This window comes from Hemiscyllium ocellatum, chromosome 31, assembly GCF_020745735.1.
Source record: "Hemiscyllium ocellatum isolate sHemOce1 chromosome 31, sHemOce1.pat.X.cur, whole genome shotgun sequence".
In the NCBI taxonomy this organism is placed as follows: Eukaryota; Metazoa; Chordata; class Chondrichthyes; order Orectolobiformes; family Hemiscylliidae; genus Hemiscyllium; species Hemiscyllium ocellatum.
In genome coordinates this window covers 49,611,865-49,627,853 of record NC_083431.1, presented here as the reverse complement: position 1 = coordinate 49,627,853, position 15,989 = coordinate 49,611,865, and the positions used below count along the sequence as shown (strand labels likewise).

At 45.8% G+C, this 15,989-nt stretch overlaps 1 protein-coding gene across 1 annotated transcript in view; it reads left to right on the top strand.

Moving 5' to 3' along the window:
- LOC132830385 (sphingosine-1-phosphate transporter SPNS2-like) overlaps positions 1–15,989 on the top strand; it is a 94,807-nt gene that overhangs the window by 67,856 nt on the left and 10,962 nt on the right. Inside the window, exons 6-11 of the mRNA XM_060848042.1 lie at positions 394–536; positions 1,394–1,546; positions 3,152–3,341; positions 10,925–10,990; positions 12,890–12,988; positions 15,116–15,279. Coding sequence (XP_060704025.1) covers positions 394–536; positions 1,394–1,546; positions 3,152–3,341; positions 10,925–10,990; positions 12,890–12,988; positions 15,116–15,279 — 815 coding nt within the window. The remainder of the gene's footprint in view (positions 1–393; positions 537–1,393; positions 1,547–3,151; positions 3,342–10,924; positions 10,991–12,889; positions 12,989–15,115; positions 15,280–15,989) is intronic.

Below are 15,989 nucleotides of genomic sequence, written 5' to 3'. Positions count from 1 at the left end.
AATTTTGTCAAGAAAAGGGGTGAAAGGTTATCTGACATCCCTACATTGTCCAATCTACAATGTAGGGATCGAAGAGTGTGGTGTTGGAAAAGCATAGCCAGCATCCGAGGAGCAGGAGAATCAACATTTCAGGCATAAGCCCTTCATCAGGAATGTAGGGATATCAGATTTCCACCCCAAAAGAACTTTAATAAACCAAGGTGTTTGTTTTAGCAATAATTGATGATCGTTGTCATGGCTGGGATGAGTTTTGCAATACCACGTTTGCTTCATTGAATTTAAACTTCACTGGGTGCCCTGGTGGGATTTGAAGCTGGGAACATGACCAGTACGACGTGATTGCAGGGTCAGACTGTTTTCTCTATGCCTCTTCTTTCATTTCTCCCCAAACAGGTGACTCCAGCCATGGGTTTTACTGCGGGGACCCTCATCATCCTATTGGTCCCTGAGCCAAAGAGAGGAGCGGCAGAACAGCAGCTGGTGCAACTCCGAGCCAGTACATCCTGGACCAAAGACATGAAGGCCGTGGTGAAAATGTAAGCACTGTGATGGTGTGGGAATGGGATGGGATGGCTGCTCAGTCATGAGTGTGGAAGTCAGGGAATGCTATCAAAGTGGGGACAGAGAATGGAAGGAGTGCTGCACTGTCAGAGGGTCAGTACTGAGGGAGTGCCACACTGTCAGAGGGTCAGTGCTGAGGGAGTGCCGCACTGTCGGAGGGTCAGTGCTGAGGGAGTGCCGCACTGTCGGAGGGTCAGTGCTGAGGGAGTTCCGCACTGTCGGAGGGTCAGTGCTGAGGGAGTGCCACACTGTCAGAGGGTCAGTGCTGAGGGAGTGCCACACTGTCAGAGGGTCAGTGCTGAGGGAGTGCCGCACTGTCAGAGGGTCAGTACTAAAGGAGTGCTGCACTGTCAGAAGGTCAGTGCTGCACTATCAGAGGGTCAGTGCTGAGGGAGTGCCGCATTGTCAGATGGTCAGTGCTGAGGGAGTGCTGCAATACCAGAGATGCTACCTTTTAATTGAGACATAAACCTGCTGTGCTGTTTGCCCCCTCAGTTCGAGGTAAATCTCCCTCTGTCCTATCTCGAGAAATGGTCTGGGAATTCTCCCAGTTTTCTGACCAATGTTTAACCCTGCACCCACAACCCCCAAGCAGGTTGAAAAGCCTTCAACACTCCTGTTTATGGGAGCTTGCTGTGCATAATCTGGCTACCTCTCAGCAGTCGGTACACTTCACTGGTTGTAAAGTGTTCTGGGAGGTTGACACAGGCTCTATAGAAATGCAGATTTCTGCCTGTGTGGGGTTTTAAACGCTGAAACGGGAAATGGGAGGGCAGGGCTCGCAGTCTGTGGGCTGAATGTCTAATGCGTAGCCTGGTCTGCCCCCTCACAGCCCAAGCTTTGTGTTCTCCACTCTGGCCTCAGCCTCTGTGTCCTTCGCCACCGGGGTCCTGGGCGTGTGGATCCCGCTGTATCTGTTCCGGGCAGAGGTCGTCCAGAAGAACATCGAGCCGTGCACCGCGGAGCCCTGTAGTGGTAGGGACAGGTAAGCACCTCCGTGTGATGGGGCACAGACACTTTACCAGGTTTCCCAGGCAGGTCAGCAAGGGGAACTGTTACAACCTCAGTCATGTACCCCTCCTCATTCTCCAACCACACCAACCAGAGCTTGGGTGCTGCCCAGGATGTGGAAGGGAGGTACCTACAGTGGCCTGGCTTCAAGTCCCACCTGCTCCCAGATATGTCTGAACAGATCGATTTTTAAGAAGTCTATCCCCGTGCTGCCCAGTAACACAGTTTTGATTTTGTCCCCTGCCTTGTTCTCCCTTGTCACGTTGCCCCTGGTGAGCAGTGTTGTGTTACATCAGGACTCATTTAAGGGGTGACTGCATACATTTAGGGAAAAAAAATCACCAGATCTGGGTTCTGCTCCATTTGGTTTCTGGACGGGGAAAGGGTCCGGAAGGGAAAGGTGGAAACTGGTGTTCGTGCTAAGCTGGCCATCCACAATAGAACCCTTAGAGATCTCTGCAGGTCTTTTACTGCCTAGTTCAACATTGGTCAGTGAAACACAGGAATCAGCCGCGATCCCACCCAATTATCCAACCTGGAGCCACCATAACCCAACATGGCCCACTTTACTACATCAGAGGGGATTACAGGGTAGCCCACGAGGGTGTGGGGACTGTGTCACCAGACTCTGAGACCAGGCTGCTCTCGTGGTCTCCTACCCCTCCATCAATCAAACTCCACTGAAGGCTCTCAGGCTAGGCCACGGCCTAGTTGGGGAGATCCTGTCAATATTAGAGATTAAGCTCCCTTATTTGATTTCCACAAAGACTCACCAAACTGGAAGAAGTTAAAAATCACACAACATCAGGTTATAGTCCAACCTGTTGTGTGATTTTTAACTTTGTCCACCCCAGTCCAACACCGGTACCTACAAGTCAAACTAGAAGAGGCTTCTGAATGGACCTGTCAAACTTCAAACCTAAAGTTGGTCTAGCTTTTTATGCACCTTTTTGACAGTCATAACTTTGTGTTCTTCGTTGTGTTCAATCACCATATGATCTTTGTATGTTATGATCTGCCTGTACTGCATGCAAAACAGTACTGTCACTGTACTTTGGTACACGTGACATTAATAAATCAAGTCAAAGTTGTAGCAATGTTTTGATGCCAGTTCTTGAATATGAGAATTAGCAGGTATAGGCTGTTTGGCCCTTTGAGTCTGTTCTGTCATTTGATGAGATTATGTCTAATCTGGTTGTGGCCTTCATTCTATTACCTGGCCTCCCACCACACCATTACCTTTGTTCCCTTGGCCTTCCAAAGATTTATTGAAATTGGCCGTGAATATATTCAGTGACCCAGTGTCCACTGCTGTCTAGGGGGACGAAATGTACAGACTAAGGATTCTTTGAGAAAATATGTCTCCTCATTTCTTAAATCTTTGCAAACTTAACCATTAATTGGCCAAACGGTTTCTCATGGAGATACCTCTCCTCCAAACAATGGATGGTGGTTTGGGGATTTGTTTCTCCTCTGTGTTCCAATGAACCCAGGAGCTCACCAGCTCTGCTATCAGTTTTGATGAGTGTGTCATTGATGATGTGGGGTGTGGGTTAACTACGTTGTGCTCTCTTTGCAGCTTGATATTTGGGGCGATCACTTGTGTGACGGGATTCCTTGGATTAATAGTAGGTGTCGCAGCCACGAGGTGGTACCGGACAAAAAGCTCCCGAGCTGATCCGCTGGTCTGCGCGTTTGGAATGCTCAGCTCCTCTATATTCATCAGCCTCATCTTTGTCTTTGCCCGGTTCAACATCGTGGGAGCCTATGTGAGTGTCACTCCCGGTCCATTTCCCTCTCACTTGGAATGATAGTGTGCTGTAGAAATGCTCCATGGTCTTTGGAATAGGAAATTCAGCCCTTCCAACCCATTCTGTTATTTAACATGATTAGTGCTGGTCTTATCCTAGTCTCAACTCCACTTTCCTATCCTTTATCCTGCTTTTCATCAGAAACATACCTATTTCCTTCTTCAACCAGTTGATTGACTCTGCCTCCACTGCGCTCTGGGACAGTGCATTGCCCAGATTCACAACCCTCTGAGTGAAGTAATTTCTCCCTATCTCAGTTTTGAACCTACCTCCTCTCACTCTATAACCGTGTCATCTTGTTCAAGACTGTCCCGCAAGGGGGAGCATCTGTTTAATGTCCACCTTATCAATCCCCTTTAGCATTTGATATACTTCAGTCAGATCATTCTTCTGAACTCCAGCAAGTACAACCGCAGGCTATTTAACTGCTCCTTGAACAGCAGCCCTTTCATCTGTGGCACGGTGGCTCGGTGGTTAGCGCTATTGTGTTACAGCACTGGGGACCCTGGGTTCGATTCCAGCCTCGGCAACTGTCTCCATGTCTTCATGGGTTTTCTGTGGGTGCTTTGGTTTCTTCCCACAGTCCAAAGGTGTGCAGATTAGGTGGACTGGCCATGCTGAATTGCCCACAGTGTCCAGGGATGTGCAGGCTAGGTGGGTAAGCCATGGGAAATGCAGGGTTACAGGTATAAGGTAAGGGATGGGTCTGGGTGGGATGCTCTTTGGAGGGTTGGTGATGGGCTGAATGGCCTGATTCCACATTCCTGTGATCCCTGGAATCAATCTGGTGAATTGCCTCCACATCCTTCCCCAAGTAAAGATTCCAAACCTGGAACAATACTCCTCAGGTTGGTCTCACCGACACCTTTTATAATTGGAACAACGCTTCTTTACTTTTATAATCCAGTCCTTTTGCGATAAATGCCAGGATTCCATTTGCCTTTCTTGTTATATGCTGCACTGCATACCCACTTTCTGCGATTCATGATCCGTCTGCTTCCCGTTTAGATAATAATTTGCTCATTTACCTTCCTGGCCAAAATAGACAACCTCCCACTTTATCTGTTCTACGAGCAAGCAGTTTTTCAGAATGACTGTTACTCACCAAGCAATCTCTGCCTGAACTTTATTCAAAATAGTCCTCTTTTCTAAAAGAAAGGGGGCTCCACACACTGACTAGAAATGTGGTTTGAGCTCCTGGCTTTGAGATCCTTTTATAATGAACTGAGTGAGCTGAAAGTGTGTTGCTGGAAAAGCGCAGCAGGTCAGGCAGCATCCAAGGAGCAGGAGAATCGACGTTTCGGGCATGAGCCCTCCTTCAGGAATGTACTGAATGACCAGGTTACAGAACAAAGTAGGCAATGGACTGTTAATCCTGGCCTTCCCAGCGATGTCTACCTTGCCAAAATATAAGGGAGAATGCAAAAGATGCTACTTGCATTTGTATAGCACCTTTTGTGACCTCAGGATCCCAAAAGCACTTTCGTTGACAATCTGCCCACAATATTGACCAGAACAGCTGTACATTTGGGTGAGGGATAGAAATTAGTTGGGACCCCACTTATTCTCAAAATGGTACACTCACATCCACTTGGGAAGGCAGGCAGTGTCTGAAAGACGACATCTCTGACAATGCAGCACTCCTTCAGCATTGGATACAAGCCTCAATTTTGTCCTTAAGTGTCAGAATGAGACTTAAAGAATCATCTTTTTTTAATTTCAAAAATATACTTTATTCATTAAAAAAACCTCTTTGTATATAAACATTGTCACAAAAGCAGGATGGTTTTGTACAGTTGCATGTCAAGTAATTAAGCAAAATATTGGACTTTGACTCTATCCAAAAAAAACCAAAGAGCTCTCTTCACACACACAATACTAACATTTCTATATATCTGAGACACTGAGAGGATCTGATAACTGAACTCTTACTTTCTGATTCATTGGTGACAGCACTACCAACTGAACTGTAGCTCTTTGTGGGCGGCTGGGCGGCATGGTGGCACAGTGGTTAGCACTGCTGCCTCACAGTGCCTGAGACCGGGGTTCAATTCTCGACTCAGGCGACAGACTGTGTGGAGTTTGCACGTTCTCCCTGTGTCTGCGTGGGTTTCCTCTGGGTGACTCTGGTTTCCTCCCACAGTCCAAAGATGTGTGGGTCAGGTGAATTAGCCATGCTAAATTGCCCGTAGTGTTAGGTAAGGGGTAAATGTAGGGGTATGGGTGGGTTGCGCTTCGGTGGGTCGGTGTGGACTTGTTGGGCTGAAGGGCCTGTTTCCACACTATAAGTCTAATCTAATCTAATCATGAGTAGAAAAATAACCACAACCTCTTTCTCAGACACATTCAGTCTACAGTACAGAAAAAAAAACACTGCAGCCCACTAGTCTGTGCCCGTCAAAGACAAACAACTAACTAATAGAATCCCATTAGCCAGCACTTGGCTCATAGCCACCATCATTTACTTGTTTTTATTTAAACTGCTGCAATCATTATATTCAAATTTCTTCTATTCCTCCAAAGTTACGCAGCCTTCCTATGCAAGCTGAGAAGGTTTTCAGACTGAGCAACAGATTTAATATTCCCTCATTCGTCTTGATGTTAGCTTCTTAAGGCTTTTCAAAGCCAAAGCTCAGTATCATCTTAACCTCACCTGGATTGTTTTTTAAACTTGGTGTTGTGCTCTCTGGATAACTTTAATCAGAAACAAAATCTAAGATTGAGGCACAGGGGATTTGCGAACCTGATCTTTCTCTGAAAGCAGGAGTCCCAGTTTCTTTTCAGATTCAGTTGGTGTTGGATTTGATCCATCTCCCCAGAAGCCAGAAAGCTCCTCTTCTCTCTGTTTCTGATTTTTACTATTTTTGTGAAGGAAGACTTGACTTGATCATATGTTTTAATAATCTGGCAAACAGGATTCTTTCATCCGGATTCAGGTCACATTGTGTAGAGAACCCTGTTATCTTGCTGTGTCTGTCCATTATACACATAGCACCATCTTGCCATCTCTCTGTTTCCTGGCTTCACTTCAGGCATGTTTCCTATTTAGTATGACACCAGATGGGACACATTTAATCAAAGGAATTAATTTCAAACCACTACCCTGGCTAATGTGTCCCACCTGGGATTTATTTTTAAACAGGACAATTCTGAACAACTTTCAGTGGGAAATCTTTCTGAGTTCTCTGCCTGAGAGGTAGGTCCCACCAAGCGTGTTGTGAACTCCAACATTTGCAATTCCCAAATCTGGGTTGGGGATCATACCCTGTGCAGTTTTAGTCTCAATCTGATCCACACTGGCCAGACTGGGCCAACCCCCCCCAGGTGGTGTGAGTTACTGTGACGCATTTACATGCATGTTGCAGCCTGGAGCTATAGACAGGGAAGGTGGAAGCTTCAGCTGCTCCACACCCTCATGGTCGAGCAGGAATCGCTCTTATCTTTACTTGGGAAGTTTTGCTAGTTGATACTCAACCACGCAATGGACGCATCTTAGAGTCATAGAGTCATACAGCATGGAAATAGACCCTTCGGCCCAACTCGTCCATGCCAACCAAACTGACCCAGTCCCATTTGCCTGAGTTTGGCTGATATCCCTCTACACCTTTCCGGTCCATGTACCCGTCCATGTGTCTTTTAAATGTAACTGTATCGGCCTCTACCACTTTCTCTGGCAGCTCGTTCCATACACACACCGCTCTCTGTGCAAAAAAGTTGGCCTTCAGGTGCTTTTTAAATCTTTCCTCTCTCAGCTTCAACGTCTAGTTTTGGACTCCCCTACCCTGAGAGAAAGACCTTGGTTATTCACCCTATCCATGCCCCTCATGATTTTGTAAACCTCTGTAAGGTCACCCCCACTGCCCCCCCATTCCCCCCAGTGTAATCACACCCTTCGTTTGGTGTGGTGGCCAGAACTGCAAACAGTGCTCCAGCTGTAGCCAGACCGAAGTCCTGTACAGTTCCAACACTGGGTCAACTCATCCAGCACCTCCCTCCCTAACAGCAACATGGCCGTGCCTACGCTCCAAAGACTGCAGTGGCTCAAGAAGGCGCCCCCTCCAGGCACAATTAGCAATGACAATAAATGCTGGTCAAGCCAGCATTGTCCAAATCCCAAGAATGAATAAAGAGAAAATAAAAACATGTGACACGCTGACAAAATCGTGGTCTGATATCGGGATTGCTCGTGTAGTTTTGTGTATCTTTTCCCTGCGGTTTTCACATCAGCACTTCCTTCAGTAAAATGTAATGCTTAATAAGTCTGAAAGTCTAGCTCTAGCCTGAGAATAGCAGTCTAAAGATTTTCATCCCGGTTATAGTTCTACCAGACGTCCAGGCACTGTAAATCCAGGTCCTGTGAGCAAGCTCAGAGTCATTGTCTATAGAAGGCATCTTGCGATAGGTCAGTGATCAGACCATTTTGTACCGTGTACCTCCTGGAGAAAGATACATAAAACAGTATCAGCTCTCGTTGGAGAAATACTGTGTACAAGCAAACAGACACTACATTTTGAAACAAGACAGCTTGATGGGGATCACCCTGGACAATGCAGGAACTCTCTTTTCATGTACTACTTGTGAATGTCTCAAATAGAGACAGTTTTCTAATCGATCCAGGCTCCAGCACAACACCCACATTCTCAGATACCCACCACACTGATATTTTGATCATCACTAATTGGAGCAAGGTGCCCCTTTTGCAGGCTGCTCTCTCTCTCTCTCTCTCTCTCTCTCGGCACCAAAGTTCCTGGCTAGAGTTGCACCTCTTGCGGAGAGCTGAGCAGAGAAATCTCGGCTGAATGGCCACAGTGCAGCGCTGAGGGCGTTCCACACTGTCAGAGGTGCCAGCTTTCAGCGGAGAGGCAAAACCGTGTTCCTGTCTGCCTCCACGCACTTGCTCTTCACCACTATTCATGTCCCCTCACCACAACACCACCTCCAGGTGTCCAACAAAAAGATCTGACAGCACTTATTTTGAAGAACAGGGGAGCCCTGACTGTCAATATTTCACCTTCACATATCTCGGGGTTTGCTGTGCATTCATTAACTGCTGTAGAAATGTCAAGGATCGCTTAATTGGCCTTAAACATGCTAAGAGATCAGAAAAAGTCCTAGATAAATGCAAGATCTTGACTGCTTTTGCACATCTTGTTTGCTGTATCCTTTCCCTTTGTCTCCTTATCCTTCTTTACGCCCTGGCCATCTTTACTGGTTGTGACATTTCATGTACTCCTGCCTGTTCCCTTCGCCCACACAGTTTGAGCTGCTTGGCGTTCCCTGCATTTTCCGTTCCAGGGTTCCTCACACAGAGAGAGAGAGAGAGAGAGAAAAAAGTATAACTTTCAAAACCCTTATTGCAATTGAATTGTCCTGAGATTTATGAAGCCTATTTGCATCAAACGACTGGGGAGTATTCCAGATGGACAAAGGTTAGACCACTCAGTGTGCTGCCAGATCTCAGCTGCAGCAGCAACCTCTCGGAGTTGTTCGTTTACAATGCTGTAGAATGTTGAAGGGAAATTTCTTGCAGCCAAATCTGCTGCCTTTGAGCTCGATTGTGTTTGATAAGGTGCCAATTCAACTTTGGTGCCCTTCTCTGGTCCGCTTCCACTGGTGACCTCCGAACAGTCGGTCACAGATTACTTCAGCTTGTTTGTCTGGCCTCGAGTCAGAGTTAGAAATTAAAACTGTGTGGCGTGATCCTCACCAACACCCCTCAGCTCTCTGCTGCCTTAACGTCGGTACCTAAAGCCTGGGGAAGAATTTACTTGAGAAAGGAACAAGGTGCCCGAAGAGGTTCTTTGCAGAGACAAACAACTCCGATTCTCACCAATCAGCATTCTCTGCTGCGAGGATTGACAGGCACACTGTACATCCTTCCTACATTCCCTCTCCTTCCTTCGTTTCCATTTACTGAGGGAGCAAGGTAGACAAATTCACTGTTGATGAAAATCGCTTTTTGAGAATTAATTTGGAAAAATCCAAATTTTTATTTGAATCGTAGAGTTTTGACCATTTGGCCAGTCGTCTTCTGGTAAAGGAATCTCAAGCCAAAACAACGGGTCTCCCAGATAAGACAGTGATGTGGACAACTTTATTAATCTCTCAGGAGGTCATTGGTCTTTGGAAGTCTCTTCCCCAGAAAACTCTGCAGGTTTAACATCGTTGAATATATTCAAGGTTGAATTAGACAAACCTTTCATTGACAAAGAGAGCCAAGAGTTATGGGGGAGAACAGACAGAAAGGTGAGATTTAGGCCACAGACATGACGTTATTGAATGACAGGGCAAGCTCAAGGGGCCAAATAGCCTTCTCCTGCTCTTATTTCTTACGGCCCTATGTTCTGTGATTAGATTAGATCCCCTACAGTGTGGAAACAGGCCCTTCGGCCCAACAAGTCCACACCAACCCTCCAAAGAGTAACCCACCCAGACGCATTTCCCTTTGACTATTGCACCTAACATTAAGGACAATTTAGCATGGCCAATTCACCTGACCAGCACATCTTTGGATTGTGGGAGGAAACCCACGCAGACATGGGGAGAATGTGTAAACTCCACACAGCCCCTGTGGCAGCAGTGATAACCACTGAACCGCTTACCCTCACTGGTTCTTTTGAAAGAGGGTTATTTAATTTCATTGCCTCTGCCCTTTCCCCATTCTCTTACCATTTCTAAGTTTTTAAATAAACATTCACCTACTTTTTAAAGTAGATTCAGCTCACTTCCACACCTGCACTCCTCCCACCCCCCACTCCCCATTTATAATCTGCACCTAACACTTGGTCTTTATAACAACAAGTGATCTCTATGCACCCCAGTGTGATATGTAAATAGCCGTACCCATAGTTTGCAAGGATGTGAAGTAAATAAACTTTATCTGTTTAGTCCAGGAGACCAACATTCACTTGCTTGGGATTAAATGGGAGCTTCCTACCAATATTTTACTGTTACCTTTTAATGAATGAATGTTGTGTACCTTTGTTGGAAGTGAGATTATATTTTTTTAACTCATTCACAGGATGAAGGCATTGCTGATTAGGCCATCATTTATTATTTCAGTCAGTTAAGAGTTAACCACATGTAGACCAGACCAGGTACGGATGGCAAATCTCCTTTGCTAAAGGACTTTAGTCATCCTTAGACTCTTCATTTCAGATATTTATTGAATTCAAATCATCTGCCACGGGAAGGGGGGGGGGGCAGATTTGAACCCATGCCCCCAGAGCATTACTTGGGCCTCTGGGTTAATAGTCCAGTGATAAAACCACAGGGCCATTACCTCCCCTGGTTGTGCAGAGACTGAGTTTGTACTGATGAGAACAGACCTTAGCAGTTAGGTGACTGGAAAACAGAGCCACACCAGGTACTGCCAATCTCTTGCCCCACTCTCCCAATCCGAACAAACCTGCTGGCCAGTTTCAGTGGGCTTAAAACCCTCAGTTTTTAAAGTGGCCCTGAACATTCACTCAATTTCATACAATGTGGTCTCTGTTTATTGACACCAAGGTTCTAACGTCCACCTTTCTTTCCTTTAACAGATGTGTATATTTATCGGAGAAACCCTCCTGTTTTTGAACTGGGCCATCACGGCAGATATCCTCATGGTAGGTATCCGATACACAGTTGTAAAGTGTAATTCCTTTCCTTCATGGGCAGTGAATTTTTTGAGCAGTCCAATATGTGTGTGTACCAATTCTGTGCCGTAGCAGATGAAAAACGGGAGCAGTCATTGGGAAAAGACTCGCTCCCTCTTCTCGCCACTGACTAAATCTTCTAAATATTCTGAAAAGGAGGATTATGAAGGGGTACGAGGAGAGAATGGGAGAGTGAACTGGCTCCCTAAGAGGGTCAGCATGGACATGATGGTTGCAATGGCCACTTTCCATGCTGTAGCACGAATTCCACATCTGCTCATCTCATCTAGGGGCAGGAGAGGCTAAACTCTGGGAACAAAGAACTAGCATCAGTAATAGCCTGCTAACTTATGAAATCCCAAACCGTTCAGTGCCCTCTTTCAGGGAAGATTGGCCACCTTTACCCGTCTGCGCGACATGTGATTCCAAGCCCCGCGGTAATGAGAGTGACACCAATCCAACCTGTGAAGTGACCGCATGAGGCACCCGGGCGTGCCAGCTGGTACCTGCCACCACCACCTCAGGGCAGTGGGAGATAAACATCATGCTCAGAATGTACAATCTTGAGAGCTATTCTACTCATCCTTCACTAGGTGAAGGTTAACAACACTTCCCCACTAAAGGACCCAGAGTCATGTTAATCCCATACACTGTACCATGACAATAGATTGCTAAACTTGGGCACAGAGAGGGCTTATGCCCGAAACGTCGAATTTCCTGTTCCTTGGATGCTGCCTGACCTGCTGCGCTTTTCCAGCAACACATTTTCAACAGAGATTCCTGTGGACAAGATGTTGTGCTCAGTTGTTCAGCGTCTAATTGCGTGAATCTGCTTATTACTGATGCTCACTGTGCTTGCTTGGTGAAGCTTAAGAGTGGACACCGGGAAAGTAAAGCTTGTAGGAAAGGCTAGAATAAGGGACTGAAGCATGGAGCTGGTTACAGGCTGAGAAATTCAAATCCCTGAGATAGCACCTGTACAATATGAACCTACCTTGGGTGATGTTGCAGAGCTCCTGGCAGCTGGTTAGACAGTAACACTGGCTGTCAGCCAATCAGGGGCCTCAGTTGGCATTTGCGCATAAAGAGAGAGAAAATGAGCAAATGTATCAGCTTTTTCCAATATGGCTGCAGTCTTGAAAATTCTTACTCTTGTGTTAAAGACCTTCCAAATCCCATCTTTCCCTGTCTTTATACCCTCCGACACTTCCACAAGTTCCTGTAATTTTGGCTCCTGCTGTATCTCCATCTTCACTTGCTCCATGCTGCTTTTAGCCATCTCTGGTGCTCCATGCTGCTTTTAGCTCTGGAATTCCATCTTTGAACCTCTTCACCTCGATTTCCTTCTTTAGGACATAACTTGGAGCAAGTCTTGGCCCACCTGCTGTCATAAGCCCTTCCTTTAAGGCTGGTGCCAAGTCTGATGTCTGTTATGTTCATTGTAGTGACTTACTATATCAAAGGTACTACATACGTTGCAGTTATTGCTTGAAGGAGCCTTCCTCAGTGTCTCTGTTTGGAAACAGGGATAATGGGGGCCGTTACACCATGGGGCAGTGTGCCATTCTCAGGAGATAAAGAGAACTGGCCTCTGAGACTCAAGTTGCTTTGTTGGGATGTAAACTGAAACTGTCTTTTAATTTTGATGTGGACATGCTGGTGTTGAACTGGGGTGGACAAGGTCAGAAGTCACACGACACCAGGTTATAATCCAACAGCGTTATTTGAAATCACAAGCTGTCAGAGTGCTGCTCCTTTGTCAGGTGGAGTCCTCGTATTTTAGTTTGAGGAGTAATGAGATCCTCGTTGACTTGACAATGATGGGTGATGCTTAAATCAATTAACTCTCTCTCTCTGTTCTGTTCCTAGTACGTTGTTATTCCTACTCGTCGCTCGACCGCAGTGGCCTTGCAGAGTTTCACCTCTCACCTGCTCGGAGACGCAGGCAGCCCGTATTTAATTGGTGTTGTAAGTACAATTTGGCTTTCACATTCATTTCTGATTAACTAATGAATGACTGCGCACATTCTGGCTGCATAATAGACCAGAGGGCCTCAGGGTGGGGCTAACTTGAGCTCCCAATCCCAACTGTGCTGTTCTGGGAATCTGTACAGGAATAAAGTTAATCTGAGGCAAGCTGTCATCCACTGTCTAGTGATTGGTTCAGGGTGGAAGTTTGGGACCAGGTCAACTAATGGCCACTTTGACTTTGGGAGATTAGTGGGAAGGTGTGGAGAAAGCAATTACAAGCCACAATTACAGGGAACAGAGACTTAGAAGCAGCATTGGGATTGGTAAGGATCTTTTACCCTTAGCTCTTGAGCTTGATGCATAAACTGAGGAAGACTGCAAATGTTACCTTTAAGGATAAACCCTGCAGGTATAATCCAGCCAGTTTAACCTCAGTGGGAAAATCTTTAGAAATAAATCAATTGGGACATAAAATGGGCCGTCCCTTGGGCAAGAATGGGTTAATAGAAGACAAACAGCAAGGATTTGTCCAATCATGTTTACTTAATTTGGCAGAGGTGTCTGGTCTGACTTGGAAGAGAGGGAACTATTCCCATTAGCAAAGACACTGGTTTTAAGAGGAATGACAAAAGGATCAATAGACGAAAAATGTTTAATACCTGATGAATAGTCTGCCTGAGAGTGCAATAGAGGCAGACTCAATCCTGGATTATGGGAGCAGATTGGTATCCAAGGAGAGAAACAATTACAAGGGGAAAGTGAGGGAGTGGGATTATGTAAATTGACCTTGATGAGAGAGCCAGCACAGGCCCAATGGGCCAAATGGCCACCTTCTGTGCTCCACCCATTCTGCTATTCCGCATGGAATGATTTTATGATGGAGAAAAAAGCTAGCAATGTTTAAATATTGTGGCTCCACTTATTGTTTGACACCATCACACAACCATCATCGCTACTGGTTTGAATAAATGATTTGATCAGCGTTAGCCTGGCCGTTGTAATTGTTCCAAAATCTGCCTGCAGGAAATAAAATTCTTTCTTTTCTTCACTGTGACAATATTACAAAAACAGAGACATCTGTTCCCATTAATTAAAATGACTTTCTGGACTCAATGGTAAACTGGGAAGGTGGCTGGGTGTCACCAGGTAGTGCAGTGTGACCTACAGATCTATCAAACACTGATGTGCAAAGCCTTTATTCTTCCCCAGCTTGATGTGTAGTGTCACCTCAGCATCTATATAACAAGGGTGAGGATTACCTGAGACCTCCAACCAACATCAATCTTCACTTATGTAGCACCTTTAACATGATAGTGAGCCACAGGTGGAGGCGATATTAGGTTAAATGATGAGTAGTTTGATCAAAGACCAAAGGTTTTTAGAAATATTTTGAAGGGGTCTTAATGGGATAGGGTAGGGAAGACATTTAGGGAGAGAATCCTGAAGCTTAGAGCCCAAGAAAGCTGTTGACTCTGGGGAAAGAAACTGGGAATGCATAAGGAGCCGGAGATGGAGTGCAAATGTTTTCTGAGGGGGCATACAGGGGGGGATGTTGAGAAGATGTTCCCACGACTAGGAGAATCTTGAAATGGGGGTATAGTTACTGAATAAGAAGGCATTCATTTAAAACCGAGATGAGAAGGATTCTTTCCTTTTTATAGGATGGTGGATGTCTGGAATCCTTTATCCCAGAGAGTTGAGGAGGCTAAATCACTGAAAATATTCAGGGGGATGTAGATAGATTGTTTTGAAACATTCGGGTATTCAGGGCTATGAGGTGCTGGCACAAGAGAGAAGTTGATATCTGGAGCAGATCAGCCATGGTGTTATAGAACAGCAGGGGTAGTTTTGAGGGGCAGAATGGCTGACTCTTCCTATTTCTTACATCCTTATTAAATCCCACTGGATGTTCCCGTGGTCCACACTGAGAGGCAGCTTGTAATTTTGCCCCGTGTTCCATTATTGCAAACATTTCAAATTCTATTGTTTCTTTCAGTTGCTCCATCTCCCTTCATCAGTCTCACGACCTTTCACTCTGCTACCTCACCCGTTTTTCGAGGAGCGATTTCCCTCAGTGGACAGCCTTGATTTTGATCGGCGTTTGCTTTCTCTTGTCTTGCTCAGATCTCGGACGTGATCAGACACAGGAAGCCTGACTTGGATCTGTGGGAGTTCCTCAGTCTGGGCTATGCTCTGATGCTGTGCCCCTTTATCATTGTCCTGGGAGGAACATTCTTCTTGGTCACAGCCCATTTCATTGTGCAGGACCGTAACAGAGCACACCAACAGTGAGTATGAAGCTATTGTCCCTCAACCTGTTAGAGAAATGAATCATTGCCCTCAAAGAGCTTTGTACCCGCTTCATTTGAACCTTGTGCAGCTCAGTGCCAGCAATGCTGTTTGCCCCTCCAGTATTGCTCTGTCTGTCCTTACACGTGGCACTGCCATCTGCTTCCTCACCAATTACTCCTCAGATGTGAGACTAGATGGTGAGGCTATTTCACTTCAGTGGGCATCACAATGGAACCAGAAATCGCTGCTGTTTTATAGTCACCCTCCTTGGACACGTTTCTAAGGCAGGTGCTATTGGGTCAGCTGTTGTGTAGGGGTAGGAAATGAGAATGAGCAGGGACGTGTGAGCAGCATCTAAGTCACTTCTTTGATATCAGTGGTGGCAGCCCGTTTGTGCTCAGTACTGGATCACATGGGATAGTTATGCCAATGAGCCTTCCCATCATCTTTCTGAACCTTTAGAGTTCATTCTCTCCTTCAAAAGATAAATAGATAACTTCACAAACCAGGACCAATCCCCTCTATGATTCAAAACCAACAAGGCAACAGCAGAAAAAACAATCTGTTAGCAATGCATTCAACATTTGGTTGGTAATACTGCAGATATCTTCTACCTTCAGGTTTTTGTAAAGATAAAATGAAGTCTGCCAAGAATTACCTACAGCTTAAAAATGACAGGTCAGCAATGCACAACAGTGGGGAGCTG